General features: G+C 45.2%; 1 protein-coding gene across 1 annotated transcript in view; it reads right to left on the reverse strand.

Annotated features, from left to right (window-relative positions):
- Positions 1-508: 508 nt before the first annotated feature.
- SARDH (sarcosine dehydrogenase) overlaps positions 509-15,892 on the reverse strand; it is a 50,976-nt gene continuing 35,592 nt past the window's right edge. Inside the window, exons 18-22 of the mRNA XM_035113124.2 lie at positions 12,324-12,417; positions 7,591-7,753; positions 5,932-6,100; positions 4,273-4,408; positions 509-2,383 (exon numbers count right to left, since the gene is read on the reverse strand). Of these exons, the coding sequence (XP_034969015.1) occupies positions 2,258-2,383; positions 4,273-4,408; positions 5,932-6,100; positions 7,591-7,753; positions 12,324-12,417 (688 nt within the window). The 3' untranslated portion in view covers positions 509-2,257. The remainder of the gene's footprint in view (positions 2,384-4,272; positions 4,409-5,931; positions 6,101-7,590; positions 7,754-12,323; positions 12,418-15,892) is intronic.

A 15,892-nucleotide genomic window follows, 5' to 3' on the forward strand; every position in this document is an offset into this window, starting at 1 on the left:
ATTTCAATCATAGCAGCTCTGCGGGTGAGCAACGGGACTTCTTCCTCAAACAAAAATGAGCCTCACAGATGTATCTTCATGGATGGCCCCACTCTGAGGCACACAACAAGGCCTGCCTCCCCTTTGGCTCTGCCTACAAACCAGATCCCACCATGTGTTCCTCTGACCCACCCCAAGTTTTGCTCCAAAGCTCAAAAGAGGAAGTCTTTTAAAAATAATAATAATCAAAACTTGGTTTGAGTGGCAGTGTCAAAACACAGAAAATGAGCCTAATGCCTTCTGTGTTGAGGACTGATTGGTCTGTGGACCTGAACTGATGGGACGGAGGAACAGGGATCATCTGTGTGTGTGTGTGTGTGTTTTCACCCACAAACCCATTAATAGTTACAGCTCAACCTGCAACATTTATAAATAAACGTAATAGCAAAGATCACACCAAGCCTGCTGCAATGTGTATGTGTACCCTTTTCTCCTTGATGGACAAACCCTATGTAAGGAGCACAAAGAATTTAATCATCATTGTTTATTTGTGTATTTGAAGACCAGGAGAATAGTCCCAGAAACTGCATTTGCAAAAGTGGTGCTGCAGTTGGCCTGCCACTTCTAGCTCTTTGGTTAGTTTGAGAGCCCTGCTTGCCTTATTTCTTCTGAATATCGGTTGCTGAAAATCACAGGATAGAATGTTCTTGTGCTCATTCCACTGGGGCATCTGGCTGGCCACTCTGAGAACAGGAAGTTGGAGTAGATGGGCCATTGGCCTGATCCACGAGGGCTTTTCTTATGTTTTCTTATGTTTTCAGTTCAGTGGCCCTGCTTGTGGGCTTCCCATAATGGGCATCTGGCTGGACACTGCAAGAACAAGATGCTGGACTAGATGGGCCTTTGGTCTGATCCTGCAGGGTTCTTCTTCTTCTTTTTGCCAATTATTTTTATTGATTTTCCATAAATTTTAACAAATTGTCACCAAATTAATAGAAATTTAAAAGCTGACTTCCCTCATGTTCCTTCTTTATCCCTCCCTCCATTGTTGCTCTAAATATATTAGTTTTCCCAACTTTCATTTCAATATTCAATAAAATTAAACATAATTATATGCAGGGTTCGCCTCCTCCTCCTCTCCATTTTCTCACCTTGATTACCCTGTGAGTTGGCTTAGCCCAGAGAGAGCACTTGATCCAAGCTCTCCCACCAGGTTTTACACTTAATTAAGTAAGGATTTGAACCCTGGCCTCCTGGGTCCTAGTCCAAGACTAGAGTCCACTTCACCACACTGGTTCCTAATGTGTATTTATCTCTGGCTTCTAGACAGGGCATTCCACCTGCCTCTTCTAATATGCCACCTGGCAGTGACAAACACTCAGATCATTAAGAAAGTCTGCTACTTTCACCCCAAGAACTGCTTTTATTTGTAAGCAAAGTTCATCAATTTGGCTGCATCCCCAAGCTGCCACTGAATTCAGTGGGACTTACTTCTGAGCAGGTAAGGTTAGGATCACACTGTTAAAAGCCAACCCTGATTTCTTGGACAGGATGGGGGCTGGGTGGTTGTGTTGAAATCAAGACAGTAGGGCACCAATTTGTGTCCAGTTGTCAATAGAAATCGCAATATGTCCCAGAAGGCGTTCAGCATCTCAACCGAAAAGGAAGTTCATGGTAAGATTGACAGGAGTAGTGGATGCTGAAGAGAAATCACAGGGGCAGTAGAGGCTGGTCCTCATTGAAACTTGTAGTGGGCAACGCAGGGCGCCCAAGCTATAGGCGGAGACAGAGCCAATGAGAAGCCAACTAATTCCAACTAATTTTGCCCCCATCCTCCTACCAGCTGACTTCTACAAAGGGCAACACTGAGACTAAGGAGGAGAAGGAGGAAGCTGACAGGCAATGCCATTCCCTAGGCTTGTCGTAAGTAGGAAAGAAGGCATATAGGAGCTAGCTGAAGGCAGAGTGGGGTTGGTGGGGCAGAGCCCCATTTGCCCTAATGGACCAGCCTCCACTGCATGGGGTTGAGTGGGGTGGGGGGAAGGAACATGATTACCCTGATCTGCTACAAAGCGTCTTCTTGAGACATTTCAATGGCCACTACCAATTAATTGGTGGAGGTCACTTCCATATTGATCTGGTCCAGCAGTGCTCTTCTAGTTTTCCTTGGGCCCTAAGCTCTGTGGAATTTTGCTGAGTCATCAAGACCCTGCAGATGTTGTCCGCTGCCCCAGCCTGCTTATAGTCTAGTCATAGTCCAGTCCTTTGTCCATCCATCTCAGTAGATCCCTTTCACTCTCTTGTTCTCTGGATCAAAGGGTGTCCTGGTGTGCGCTTTGGCTGCATAAGGGACTCCCATCCTTTCCAAGGTGTATTTACCACTTTTCACAAAGTCCAGGGAGACCTGAAGATGAGACAAAGCCGTGTTGTAGATATAAGTATTAGATATGTTCCCATCAAAAGGGTTTCGTTTAGTTTTCCTCCTTGTTCTTCTTACGGCTGCTATTAACATGCAAATGAGACTGGGATTATAATGCCGAGTGGGAAAGAGCAACCCCACATGTCAAACATCTGCTTAATGAGCAATGCATTCTGCAGGGCACTTTCAGTGATCAGTCCACTCAGCAGAACATCACCTGTATGCCACAGCAGCAGCAGCAGCAGCACTGTTTCCCAGCATTGGGGGCCCCTTCCACTGCTTTAACTGGAGGTCCACAGTGCCTGAACTAAAGTTTTTTTGGAGGTGAGGTACCCTTCTGAACACATCAAATCAAGGATACTGTTATGTGGGTAGCAAGCAATGTGAAGAAAACACTGGAGGTACTTGAAAAGAATGCTCAGTAAACAAACAGCAAAACACTGCATCAAAATTGCTATTCTGGAATATAGAAAGCTGCCTTCTATAGTCAGCCCATCTCGCTTAGTACTCGCTTAGCAGTGACTGGCAATGGCTCTCCAGGGGTTTAAGTTGCTGAGGATTGAACCTGCACTCTGCTGCTGCAATTCATTTTTCTTTAAAAAAGCAAAATTCCAGTCCCATGGATCTGAAAGCAGAGGCTGAATTAAACAGATACATTGAAAGCTGCCTTTCACTGAGTCCAGATATTTGGTCCATCTAGCTCAGTACTGTCTGCACTGACTGGCAGTGACTCCCTAGGGTTTCAGAAAGGGAGTCTCTTTCAGCCCTACCTGGAGATGCTGGGGACTGAATCTTTTGCATTCAAAGCAGATGTTCTCCCAGTGAGATACAGCCCCTGTTCAAAGGCACACAGGCCAACACAGCTTCATCAATACAAAGTCAACGAATCAAGTAAAAACTCCATAATTGGTCAATGACCCTAAATCCACAGCAGGGAACAGCTGAATGTCATAGTGCACCCAAGGAAACCTTATCATCATCTCATTTCGTGACAGCACAGTGTTCCCATCTCAACCTCTTGCACGTGGACACAAAAGCCCTCATCCCTTGTGGCTTGTCCATCTGGTCCAAAACAAACTGTCAAGAGATTTCAGCTTCAGCTTCACCAACAATTCCTCCCCTCCCCAACACACACACGCACACACGCACACACACCATTCCTCCCTCCCTCCCTTTGATGTCAAGCTCCCCCCCCTTCACTTAAGGCTCCTCTGTTGCATTGCTAGATGCCAGCAAAAAGGAGAAAGGAGGAGGCTAAAGGCAGAGGGAAGGCAAAGTCATTAAATTGCTGGAAATCATGTCCACAGTGACAGGTGTATCTCCTTCTTGGACTGGGGAACAGGAGGGCAGGCAATCAGGGGCTGCTAAAAAAAACTTTGGGGCTGTGGGCTACTGCCCCTCCATAATTACTCCTTTTAAAAATATTTCACCTAGTTACCCTACAGCTCTCTCAACAGCTCAGGTGAGCTCATGGTGAGATTTAAAATAGGAAAGAAACAAGATATGAATAAAAGACAAGAACAACCACAAACCAATTCATCAGAGAGGGCTGCATACCACCCAGTTCTCACCCTGACTTGACTCATGGTCCCAATCTGGGGTTTCATTGTTGTGTCAACTCCGATACCTTGTGTTGCAGGCTGGTAATAAGTTTAATTAATTAACCAATTAATCAAACAACTGCCCCCAAAAGAAACCTGATGCAGTTTCATTGGCGCTAACTCATGGAACTCCCTGTACTGTTTTGTGTGGGTTTTTTAAAGGCAGGAACAGAAAGCCTGCATTTTCAAGTATAATTTGCACTCCTAGCACCAAATACAGAATTTCCCACTCATCCCAATGCAACTTGGAGATGTGCTGCTTCCAAGACTCACCGGTCCACCATCAGGATCCCGGATGTAGCCATAAGCTATTGTCTTGTTGATAGCATGTCCAAAGTCCGCCCTACGGATGTGGCCAACAGCTTTGCCATTCCTGAAGATGGCCTCCAAACCAAACATTGGCACTTTTCTGGAAAGAGCAGAGGAAGCCATTAGGTAGAAAGGCATCAGGTACGATGCAAGTTTATGGCAGAGGGCAAATCATGTCAGAAACTTGCCTGGCTGCAAATTCAGGAACTGAGGAGAGAGACTAGAACAGGCATCCCCAAACTTCGGCCCTCCAGATGTTTTGGACTACAATTCCCATCTTCCCCAACCACTGGTCCTGTTAGCTAGGGATCATGGGACTTGTAGGCCAAAACATCTGGAGGGCCGCAGTTTGGGGATGCCTGGACTAGAACATCGAATAAACAAACACTTGCAAGTATCCAACACAAGATCCTCTCCCAGCTTTATCACTTCCCAATTTCACAAAGTAATGTGTCAAAAGGTTGAATGCAATTCAGGGGCACGTTTCAAAATCTTTGCTTCGGTATTTCAAGTGCTGTTGGCATCTCCTGTTCCTTTTAGAAGGCTTCGGATATGAGATCTGTCAGCTGTCAGAAACAGTCAGTGCTAAAAAGTGCTGCACCCTAGCCATCAAACTTGTTCAGAAATTAAAATACCCATGATGCACCCACTTCTAAATGAAGGTAATTGCTAAACTGCATGAAACAGGAACCATCAAAAATGTCCAGTCATTCAACACTAGCAGCGTCACACCCAGTATGTTGCCCAGGAATTCTAAGAAATGCCAAAGTCAGTGCATTTTTTTAATCAGTGATTGAAATTAGGGCAGTTTTGAAAGGTTCCGTCCATCATCTTGATTCAAAATAGTGCCCAGTTGTACCCAATTACATATGAAACCCTGGTTCTCAATATTATGAACTGTCATGCAAAACTTGATTACGACCTTTTAAGCGGTGTCCAAATGCATTGTGAACGGCAACTTTCCAATATATATGGGGGGAGGGACGGTTCTGTGAAATAGGTTTTGCTTAAAGTAGACCCATTACAAATCAGTGGAGCTAAGTTAAAAATGTGCATCAGCTTCAATGGGTTTACTCTGAGTAGGACTAACATGGACTAGCCCATTGCAGATTTGATTCCAATTATAGGATACCTAATAGAAGTAGCAGTTCTAGATTCAGGTAGGTAGCCGTGTTGGTCTGATGCATACGAAATAAATTAATAAAATTTTAAAAAATTCCTTCCAGTAGCACTTTATAGACCAACTTAGTTTTTTCTGGGTATAAGCTTTTGTGTGCATGAACACTTCTTCAAGATAGGAAGTAACAGTTGTTTTGCAAAGATCTGGAGAAGTTTTGACATCGACATCTTCAGAGGGCAATGGATGAGGCTGACTTAGATTGATCCATCTCAGTATTGTCAGCACCAACTTTTCAAGGTTGCAGGAAGGGACATTCCCAGGCCTGCCTGGAGATGGTGTGGAGTCCACACTTCTGCCTGGAGAACCATGTGCTCTACCAGCTGAGTGACAGTTCTTGCCCTTTTGCAAATTAGAGAGGCCTGAAGGCCAACTTGAGAGTCTGATTGGAAATGCAGAGCTAGATGCCATCAGATACATGCAACTGCCTACCAGTGGCTACTCACTCATCAGTGGTGAAGCAGACGAGGCGGCGGAATATTCCAGCTGCTTTCTGAGCCTCAATGGCTTCCCGCCCAAGGAAAGGGGTGCAGGTTTTGAGCTTGCATGTGAAAGCCAGGCCAGCTTCTAGGGGAGTATCGTCAGGACGGAGGTCTGCATGCCAGTGCCTATAACCTGAGAAGAAACACAACAGCCACAGACAGACCACATAGAGATGACTCCCTGACAATGGGAGGTAAACTCCCTCCACCCAGATCAACTCAGAAAGTACCCAGGTTTTTTTAACATGCTCCCTCAGATAATCCTTATAGGACAATCAGGTTTCATCCAAACCCATTTTGAGAGACATTGGGCTTCATCCAAGCCTATTCTGAGAGAGACAACTTCCTACCAGCCCACCAAATCCATGTTTCCAGCACCTAACCTACTCAGAGCAAAAGCATGTTACAAATGTTACACAACAATTACAACTGCTAATATTAAATAGCAACAATAATAAAATATTGGGGGGCAGATAATCGATCACATGATGCAGTGCATGTACATCATTTGAATCAACTCTGAGGGGCCCCAGCACCCTCAAATATTTTATTGGGGAAGCTGAAGCCCCTCAGCCCCTAGGAGTTGGCTCCTATGATAATAATAGTATTCCCAAGATAGGAAATAGAATTTCAGTGATCTAGAACCACCAGAAGCTGCTATTTATCAAGTCAGACCAATAGTCTAGCTCAGGAAGGAGCTTTTCCCAGGCAAATGGGGATTGAACTTGGGACATTCTGCATGCACAGCATGTGCTCTACCACTGAGCTATGACCTTTCCCCTAAGAGCTCTGACATCTCTGTGATCATAAATAGCCTGAGAAATGGGGAAATAATCAATCAAGTCTGGGAAACAGGAATGGAATGAGATCAAAGAAGTCTGTAGCCTCCATTATGACTATGGGCTCTTGGCATACACACAGAAAGAGATTCAGACACAGCTGCCAGTAGAGTTTGAATCAAAGCGGCTGTTGAGAAGGCTTAGCCTGATCCAAAATGGCAACACTCAAATAATGTTCAGAGGAGAAATCTTATTATCCAGGTCTGGGTTTCAGTGCCATCTTCACTCCATGACCACAACTAGTCAGGAATTCCAGCGGGATTTCAAGACAAACTCAAAACATGAAAGCGGGGGTGGAGAAACCTGTGGTCCTTCAGATGTTTGAAGACTCCAACCCTCATCAGATCCAGCATGGCCAACTGTCAGGGGTGATGATGGGAGCTGAGGTCTCAACAATGTCTAGAGGGCATCATGTTGTCTACCCTTGCTTCAGAGCTTGGATGGGGAACCTCTGAACCTTCAGATCCAGATGGACTAAACATGGCCAATGGTCATGGATTGTAAGGGCTACCTAAAATCTAGAGGGTCACAGGTTCATCAATCCTTGGGATCTCCAGAAAGGGCTTGGAAACCATGGACAGTCAGTATTAGCTGGCCTTTCCCATTCTGCTGCCATCTAGATGTTGCTGAATTTCCAAATCCCATCAGTCCCAACCAGCAAAGCTAATAGGCAGGGGTGATAAGAGGGCATTGAGAGGGCAGTGCAGGCTCCCCAGCATCTGAGCTAGATAGAAGCCTGTCTCCAGGCCATCACTGCAGATAGAAGCAAGGACTGTCCAAACACCTTTTTCAATGCTGAGAGAGTCGATGGCCCTATAGCCAGCATTGATGATGCCATGCCTGGCGCCAGCCTTCATAACTGACCGGTAGACCCTCACGCAGTGCTCCTTAGGGACATGAAGCTCCCAGCCCATCTCTCCCACAAATGACAGCCTCATGGCACGGACCTGAGAAGGAAGAACATAGGAAGTTAAAGAGGAACTTGGATGCTGGATAAGGTCAGTGGCCCATCTAACCCAGCACCCTGTTCTCACAATGGTATTGTTGTTTTCCCATCCTTGCCTTAGTTTTGAAGTGGCTGGGGGACATTTGGGAATGGATTTTCATTTATTCCAAATATCACCTCACTAGTAGCCTGACCTCTCTGCAGCCTCACTGGGTGCAGGTACATCATTTAAAGCCTGGAGAAGATGTCAGGAAGTTAATTCATCCCACAGGGCAGCCAGGGAGGCTGTGGAGTGCTGGAGATATGTTTATGAGAGAGAGAGAGAGAGAGAGAGAGAGAGAGAGAGAGAGAGAGAGAGAGAGAGAGAGAGAGAGAGAGAGAGAGAATGCCACTCTTGGCCAGCACCCCATGCCTAATGGGAGAACCTGCCCTCTCTCAACTTGGGTTTTTATTCAGTGCGTCATGCTCTTCACCCCTTTCACCCATCTACAGTCATATTTTTTTTGTTCTAACTCTGCGACAGTTGGCCTACTGGTGCTAGAGACGGGAGATGGCGTGTCAACAGAGCAACTGAGTTAATGCAACGGGACACCTCACAGTTGTTTTTCTCCTTCGCTCCTTGCTCTTCTGGTCCCCTGAATTTCCCCACGGGATGTATTTTTAAATAGCAGATTTATTTCCTATCCTTGAGTCCCATCAAACCCCTGGAAGGGAACGAGGCACTGACAATTACACCAGCACAATGGGGGCCTGTCAGCAGCATGACGAGCCCTCCACTCCCCGACCACCCAGAGGAATGGAGCCGTCAGCCCCGCTGATTTCCAAGCCTTCCTCCAGAGATGATCATTTAACACGACACGTTGCATTAATCTAGATTAGCCAGATGAAATATTCATGGGCTCCTAAGCGGAGGATAGCTGTTCAAATCCGTTTATTAAGGACAGGGAACAAAGCGAGACATGGAAGGAAGTGTCAAGTTATCAGCTTTGATTGGCCATGTGGAGAGTCCCTCAGCTGTCAGAGAAGATAAGAAGGGCCTGGCTGCTGGATCAGGCCAATGGCCCATTTCGTCCAGATTCCAGCTCTTACAATGGCCAACCAGATGCCTCTTCTGAAAAGCCCTCAACCAGGACCCCACCATCTGACCTCCAAAGGTAGACTTTCTCTGGGCATAGAGGTTCCTACTATCACAATAGATCAATCAGGCCAGAGGGTCAACTGTTCTGCTATAGTGGACAAGCAGATGCCCCAGTTGGAAACCTGCAAGCAGGACCAGAGCACAAAAGCAACTCTCTGTACTTATGGTTCTCAGCAACTGGCATTCAAAGGCAAACAGGTAAAAACATTTATGAGGGACCATGCTCAGTTATCACCAGCTTCAGCAAAAAGGATCTTGGGTCATAAGGGTCTCTAAGAAGGGTCTCCCTTCATGGATCCATGCCTTGTCGTGGCAAAGGGGCTTGAATAACTCAGAGAAGCTATGAGCTATGCCATGCAGGGCCACCCAAGATGGACAGGTCATAGTGGAGAGTTTTGACTAAACGTGATCCACCTGGAGAAGGAACTGGCAAGCCACTCCAGTATCCCTGCCAAGAAAACTCCATGGGGATTTCGAAAGGGCAGAGGAACCAGAGACCAAATAGCAAACATGCGCTGGATTATTGAGAAAGCTAGAGAGTTCCAGAAAAACCTCTACTTCTGCTTCATTGACTATGCAAAAGCCTTTGACTGTGTCGACCACAGCAAACTATGGCAAGTTCTTTAAGAAATGGGAGTGCCTGATCACCTCATCTGTCTCCTGAGAAATCTCTATGTGGGACAAGAAGCTACAGTTAGAACTGGATATGGAACAACTGATTGGTTCAAAATTGGGAAAGGAGTACGACAAGGTTGTATATTGTCTCCCTGCTTATTTAACTTATATGCAGAATTCATCATGCGAAAGGCTGGACTAGATGAATCCCAAGCCGGAATTAAGATTGCCGGAAGAAATACCAACAACCTCAGATATGCAGATGACACAACCTTGATGGCAGAAAGCGAGGAGGAATTAAAGAACCTTTTAATGAGGGTGAAAGAGGAGAGCGCAAAATATGGTCTGAAGCTCAACATCAAAAAAACCAAGATCATGGCCACTGGTCCCATCACCTCCTGGCAAATAGAAGGGGAAGAAATGGAGGCAGTGAGAGATTTTACTTTCTTGGGCTCCTTGATCACTGCAGATGGTGACAGCAGTCACGAAATTAAAAGACGCCTGCTTCTTGGGAGAAAAGCAATGACAAACCTAGACAGCATCTTAAAAAGCAGAGACATCACCTTGCCGACAAAGGTCCGTATAGTTAAAGCTATGGTTTTCCCAGTAGTGATGTATGGAAGTGAGAGCTGGACCATCAAGAAGGCTGATCGCCGAAGAATTGATGCTTTTGAATTATGGTGCTGGAAGAGACTCTTGAGAGTCCCATGGACTGCAAGAAGATCAAACCTATCCATTCTTAAGGAAATCAGCCCTGAGTGCTCCCTGGAAGGACAGATCGTGAAGCTGAGGCTCCAATACTTTGGCCACCTCATGAGAAGAGAAGAATCCTTGGAAAAGACCCTGATGTTGGGAAAGATTGAGGGCACTAGGAGAAGGGGACGTCAGAGGACAAGATGGTTGGACAGTGTTCTCGAAGCTACGAACATGAGTTTGAGCAAACTGCGGGAGGCAGTGCAAGACAGGAGTGCCTGGCGTGCTATGGTCCATGGGGTCACGAAGAGTCAGACACGACTAAACGACTAAACAACAACAACAACAACAACAACAACAACAACAACAACAAGAGAGCTCCTGCCAGTCAGATCCAGCAACACTAGTCTATGCAAGCTCAACAACCTGGTGGGAGCTTCCTGCATCTATCCTGACAGCAGCCCCCAATCCCACATGCCTTCCGATCACTCTTCAGCTCTGCAATTTCTCCTCTCCTAGCCCTGTTTTCTGAGCTTAACCTCTGAAAATTTTTTAAAAGGGTTAATTCTTTTCCAGCCACCCACCCACCTACAAAAAGCTCTGAACATTCACACCCCTCCTGATTAGATTGTCAACCTTCAGAAATGCTTTGCTGCGCCACTGAGAGTGTGACAGCTCCCAGCCAAGGCTCTATTGTCAAGGGAGCTCAAAATAAACCCACAATCCGCTTTCAGTTTCCCACCCCATGGCTGCTGAGGGAGTTGCTGTTGCTCTTTTGAGCAGAGAATTCTACTCTAGTTGCTTTTCGTTTTAGACATGTCTTTTGAGAATTAACCCCTACTCCTCGTTTGTCTTTTTTAAGCCCACCAACTTCAGTGTCTCTCTTCACTAGGCTTTAGCCTATTCCCCGTCCAATTCCTGGCCATGTTTTAACAACTACAAGGCAGGAAGGAATTCAACAGGGGTATCTCTGCTTACTGCTCTGTATCCATCCTGATAAAAGAATAAAATAAATAAATAAATAAATAAATAAATAAATAATAAATCACACCACTTAATTCTGTTCAAGGCAAATCCTCTGCCAGAGGAAAATTATTTTGCCAGCTATAAGGCAATGGAACAGAGAGAAGTGCCTTATGCCAAGTTAGATCTGTGGTCCAGCCAGCTCTATATTGTCTGCACTAATATGGTAAGCAGTGGCTCTCCAGGGTTTCAGGCAAGAGTTCTCCCCAGTCCTACCTGGAGATGCTGCGGGTTGAATCTGGGGTCTTCTGCATGCACGGCAGATGATCTACCAATGAGCTATTATCCTTCCCACTGTATACAGAGGATGAGGATAAGGGAGTCTCTCTCTATTGCATTTTTAAATGTGCAATCCACATGCTAGGACCTTATGGTGCAGCTTCGGTTATAAAATTAATAATAATAACAACATGAATACGAGAATGGGGACTTTTCAGTGGTGGCTCCCTACTTATGGAATGCTCAGGGAGGTTCATTTGGCATCCAAATATATGCAATGATGGTGCCAGGTAAAAACATTCCAATTTCATCAGGCCTTTGGCTTTTAATTATCTTCAGTGGTACCTCGAGTTACAAATGCCTCAGGTTACAAATGGTTCAGGTTACAAACTCCGCTAACCTGGAAGAGTTACCTCGAGTGGAGAACTTTGCCCCAGGATGAGAATGGAAATCGCGTGCCGGCGGCGCAGCGGCAGCAAGAAGCCCGCATTAGCGAAAGCACGCCTCTAGTTAAGAACAGTTTCAGGTTAAGAACGGACCCCTGGAACGAATTCAAGTTCATAACTAGAGGTACCACTGTATTGCACCTTGCACAGGTGGGATGTTTTAATGTAGTTTTTTTTTAAAAAAAGAATTATCTTCCCTGTTTAGGGAAGCTTTTAATGTTTGATGGATCTCTGTATTTTAGTGTTTTGTTGGAAGCTGCCCAGAGTGGCTGGGGGAACCCGGCCAGATGGGCGGGGTATAAATAATAAATTATTATTATTATCTTTTAAGTTGTTGGATTTTTATGCTGATGTAAACGTATGCATGTTTTTTGCTTTTTGCATAAAATATTGTAAGTTGCTGTGGCAAAAAAGCAAATCCACACTGAGATCCCTACCGTGCAGCCCGCAGCCTTCACCAGTTTGTGAGTGGAGAAAGGGAAGGCTTCATTGCTGAGGTCTGTATCCAGGACTTCCTGCAAGACAGCGCGGCTGTAAGGAAGGAGAGGAACCCTGGTGAGGAGAAGATGGCGACCAACTGCCAGCAATCACACACACACACACACACACACACACACACCCTTCCAACATTCCCCACAATCCCTGGCATGAGGGCCAGCCCATGACATGTTGCTGCCTGAGGAAAAGGGCAGGCTGACACCTCCTCACATTCCACACCCCAAATGCAAAGCAACTACCAAGGCCCTTCAAATTTCTTCCACTTTGGCCAGTGATCCATCTCACTGTCTGCTGGGAAGGTGCCTTCCATGTAATCTTTTTGGTGCCTGCTGAAAACATTCTTGCTTAGACAAGCCTACCTAAGTGTTTAGAATGTGGGTGGGTGGGTGTTTTAATTTTTTTTAGTTTGTTGCTGATTTTCATTTTTTTATGCTGTTTTAAATGGTTTTACTAATAATTTTAATTGTTTCATTCTCTTTTTAAGCAGGTTTTTTGTGGGGAGGGTGTCTCTTTTACAGTCGGGTGGTGTGTAAATGTCATTAAATAAAATGAATAAGCAAATGTTAATATGACATGGGCCAACTCCAGCAAAATGCATAGAGTGTTAGATACATACACCAGTCATGTATAAGAAGGAAAACTGAGTGGGGACAACGTCAAATAACTGGGTCATTGAATGCCTTGCCAAGGCTTCAATTCTCTATGATGTAGCCTATCCATAAGTAAGCATGAGAAGCTGGAGGTCTGACGTTGACATCACTTCTATTTGCATAGCTGATACAGGGGGCCATCCCTTGCCACCATGATTATGTTTAGTTTGGCCTCTGACACTTCTGCTTTATGTTAGATGTTCGGAAACAGCCAGATCACATAAGAGCCCACTGAATCAAGCTGATGTCTCATCTAGTCTGTTCCCACACTGAGCAAATAGATGCCCCAATGAGAAACTAGCAAACAAGACCTGAACACAACAACATCTCCTCCTGCAGTTTCCAGTAACTGGTAGGCAGAAGAATCACTGCTCTCACTATGGAGGTGGAGCATAGTCATTGTGGCTAGTAGCCATTGATAGCCCTCTCCTCTTCCATGAATTTGTCCAATCCTCTTTTAAAGTCATCTAGGTTGGTGGCTATCACTTCCTCCTGTGGGAGTGAGCTCCATAATTCAACAACATGCTGTGTGAAGATGGACTTTCTTTCTCCCAAACTTCCTCTTGCCATCCCATCAGACATTAGGCTTTAAGGTCTCCCCAATAGAGGGCAATCTCCAAGCTGGCAGCAGTAAAAAGCGTAGCTAACTAGCCCCAACTCATTCCTGTTTTAAATGGAATTCTCCAACACCGCTTCTCAGAATGTGACTTCGGAGCATGGGAGGGGATTCTTAGAATCATAGAATCGTAGAGTTGGAAGGGACCCCGAGGTAGGAATCTACAAGACAGAAATCTCAACTAAAGCATCCATGACAGATGGCCATCCAACCTCTGCTTGAAACCTCCAAGATAGAGTCCACCACCTCTTGTGGGAGAACTTTCAATTGTTGAACACCAATTACTGTCAGAATGTTCTTCCTGATGTTTAGCTGATGTTTTTTTGTAACTTGAAGCCAAGTTACAGAACAGGAGAAAACAAGCTTGCTCCATCTTCCATGTGACAGTCCTTGAAGTATTTGAAGGTGGCTATCATAATTCCTCTTGGTTTCCTCTTTCCCAGGCTAAACATACCCAGCTCCCTCAACTGTTCCTCATAAGGCATGGCTTCCAGACTTTCCTGCTAACATTGAAAATCTCAGTCCCTCCAGAATCTGTGGTAATGAGTGCTCACTTTCTTTAAACATGCAGGAAAGCTTTTGAGGATCTCCCTGTCCCACCCTGAATAAGCTGACACAGAAAAGTGACAGGAGCCAGGATATTTTGGGGCCCACTGAGCATAGGGTCCCCTTCATGGATCAATGCCTTGTCGTGGCGAAGGGGCTTGAATAACTCAGAGAAGCTATGAGCTATGCCATGCAGGGCCACCCAAGATGGACAGGTCATAGTGGAGAGTTTTGACTAAACGTGATCCACCTGGAGAAGGAACTGGCAAGCCACTCCAGTATCCCTGCCAAGAAAACTCCATGGACAAAGACAACAGGCATATAAAAGTTATGACGCTGGAAGATGAGCCCCTCAGGTCGGAAGGCGTCCAACATGCTACTGAGGAAGAGCGGAGGACAAGTACAAGTAGATTCAGAGCTGATGAAGCGGCTGGGCCAAAGCCGAAAGGACGCTCAGTTGCGGATATGCCTGGAAGCGAAAGGAAAGTCCGATGCTGTAAAGAAAAATATTGCATAGGAACCTGGAATGTAAGAACCATGAATAGAGGTAAGCTGGATGTGGTCAAAAATGAGATGACAAGAATAAATATCGACATCCTGGGCATCAGTGAACTAAAATGGAAGGGAATGGGTGAATTCAGTTTGGGTGACTATCATATCTACTACTGTGGGCAAGAATCCTGTAGAAGAAATGGAGTGGCCCTCATAGTCAACAAAAGAGTGGCAAAAGCTGTAATGGGATGCAATCTCAAAAATGACAGAATGATCTCGATACGAATCCAAGGCAGACCTTTTAACATCACAGTAATCCAAGTTTATGCACCAACTACCGGTGCTGAAGAAAGTGAAATTGACCAATTCTATGAAGACCTACAACACCTTCTAGAAATGACACCAAAGAAGGATGTTCTTCTCATTACAGGGGATTGGAATGCTAAAGTAGGGAATCAAGAGATAAAAGGAACAACTGGCAAGTTTGGCCTTGGAGTTCAAAACGAAGCAGGGCAAAGGCTAATAGAGTTCTGTCAAGAGAACAAGCTGGTCATCACAAACACTCTTTTCCAACAACACAAGAGACGACTCTACACATGGATATCACCAAATGGGCAGCATCGAAATCAGATTGATTATATTCTCTGCAGCCAAAGATGGAGAAGCTCTATACAGTCAGCAAAAACAAGACCTGGAGCTGACTGTAACTCAGATCATCAGCTTCTTATAGCAAAATTCCAGCTTAAACTGAAGAAAGTAGGAAAAACCACTGGGCCAGTAAGATACAATCTGAATCAAATCCCTTATGAATACACAGTGGAAGTGAGGAACAGGTTTAAGGATTTAGATTTGGTGGACAGAGTGCCTGAAGAACTATGGATGGAGGCTCGTAACATTATACAGGAGGCAGCAACGAAAACCATCCCAAGGAAAAGGAAATGCAAGAAGGCAAAATGGCTGTCCAACGAGGCCTTACGAATAGCGGAGGAGAGGAGGCAAGCAAAATGCAAGGGAGATAGGGAAAGATACAGGAAACTGAATGCAGATTTCCAAAAAACAGCAAGGAGAGATAAGAGGGTCTTCTTAAATGAGCAATGCAAAGAAATAGAGGAAAACAATAGAATGGGGAAAACCAGAGATCTGTTCAAGAAAATTGGAGATATGAAAGGAACATTTCGTACAAAGATTACCATAATCAAGGACA

This window comes from Zootoca vivipara, chromosome Z (assembly GCF_963506605.1).
Source record: "Zootoca vivipara chromosome Z, rZooViv1.1, whole genome shotgun sequence".
Lineage (NCBI taxonomy): Eukaryota > Metazoa > Chordata > Lepidosauria > Squamata > Lacertidae > Zootoca > Zootoca vivipara.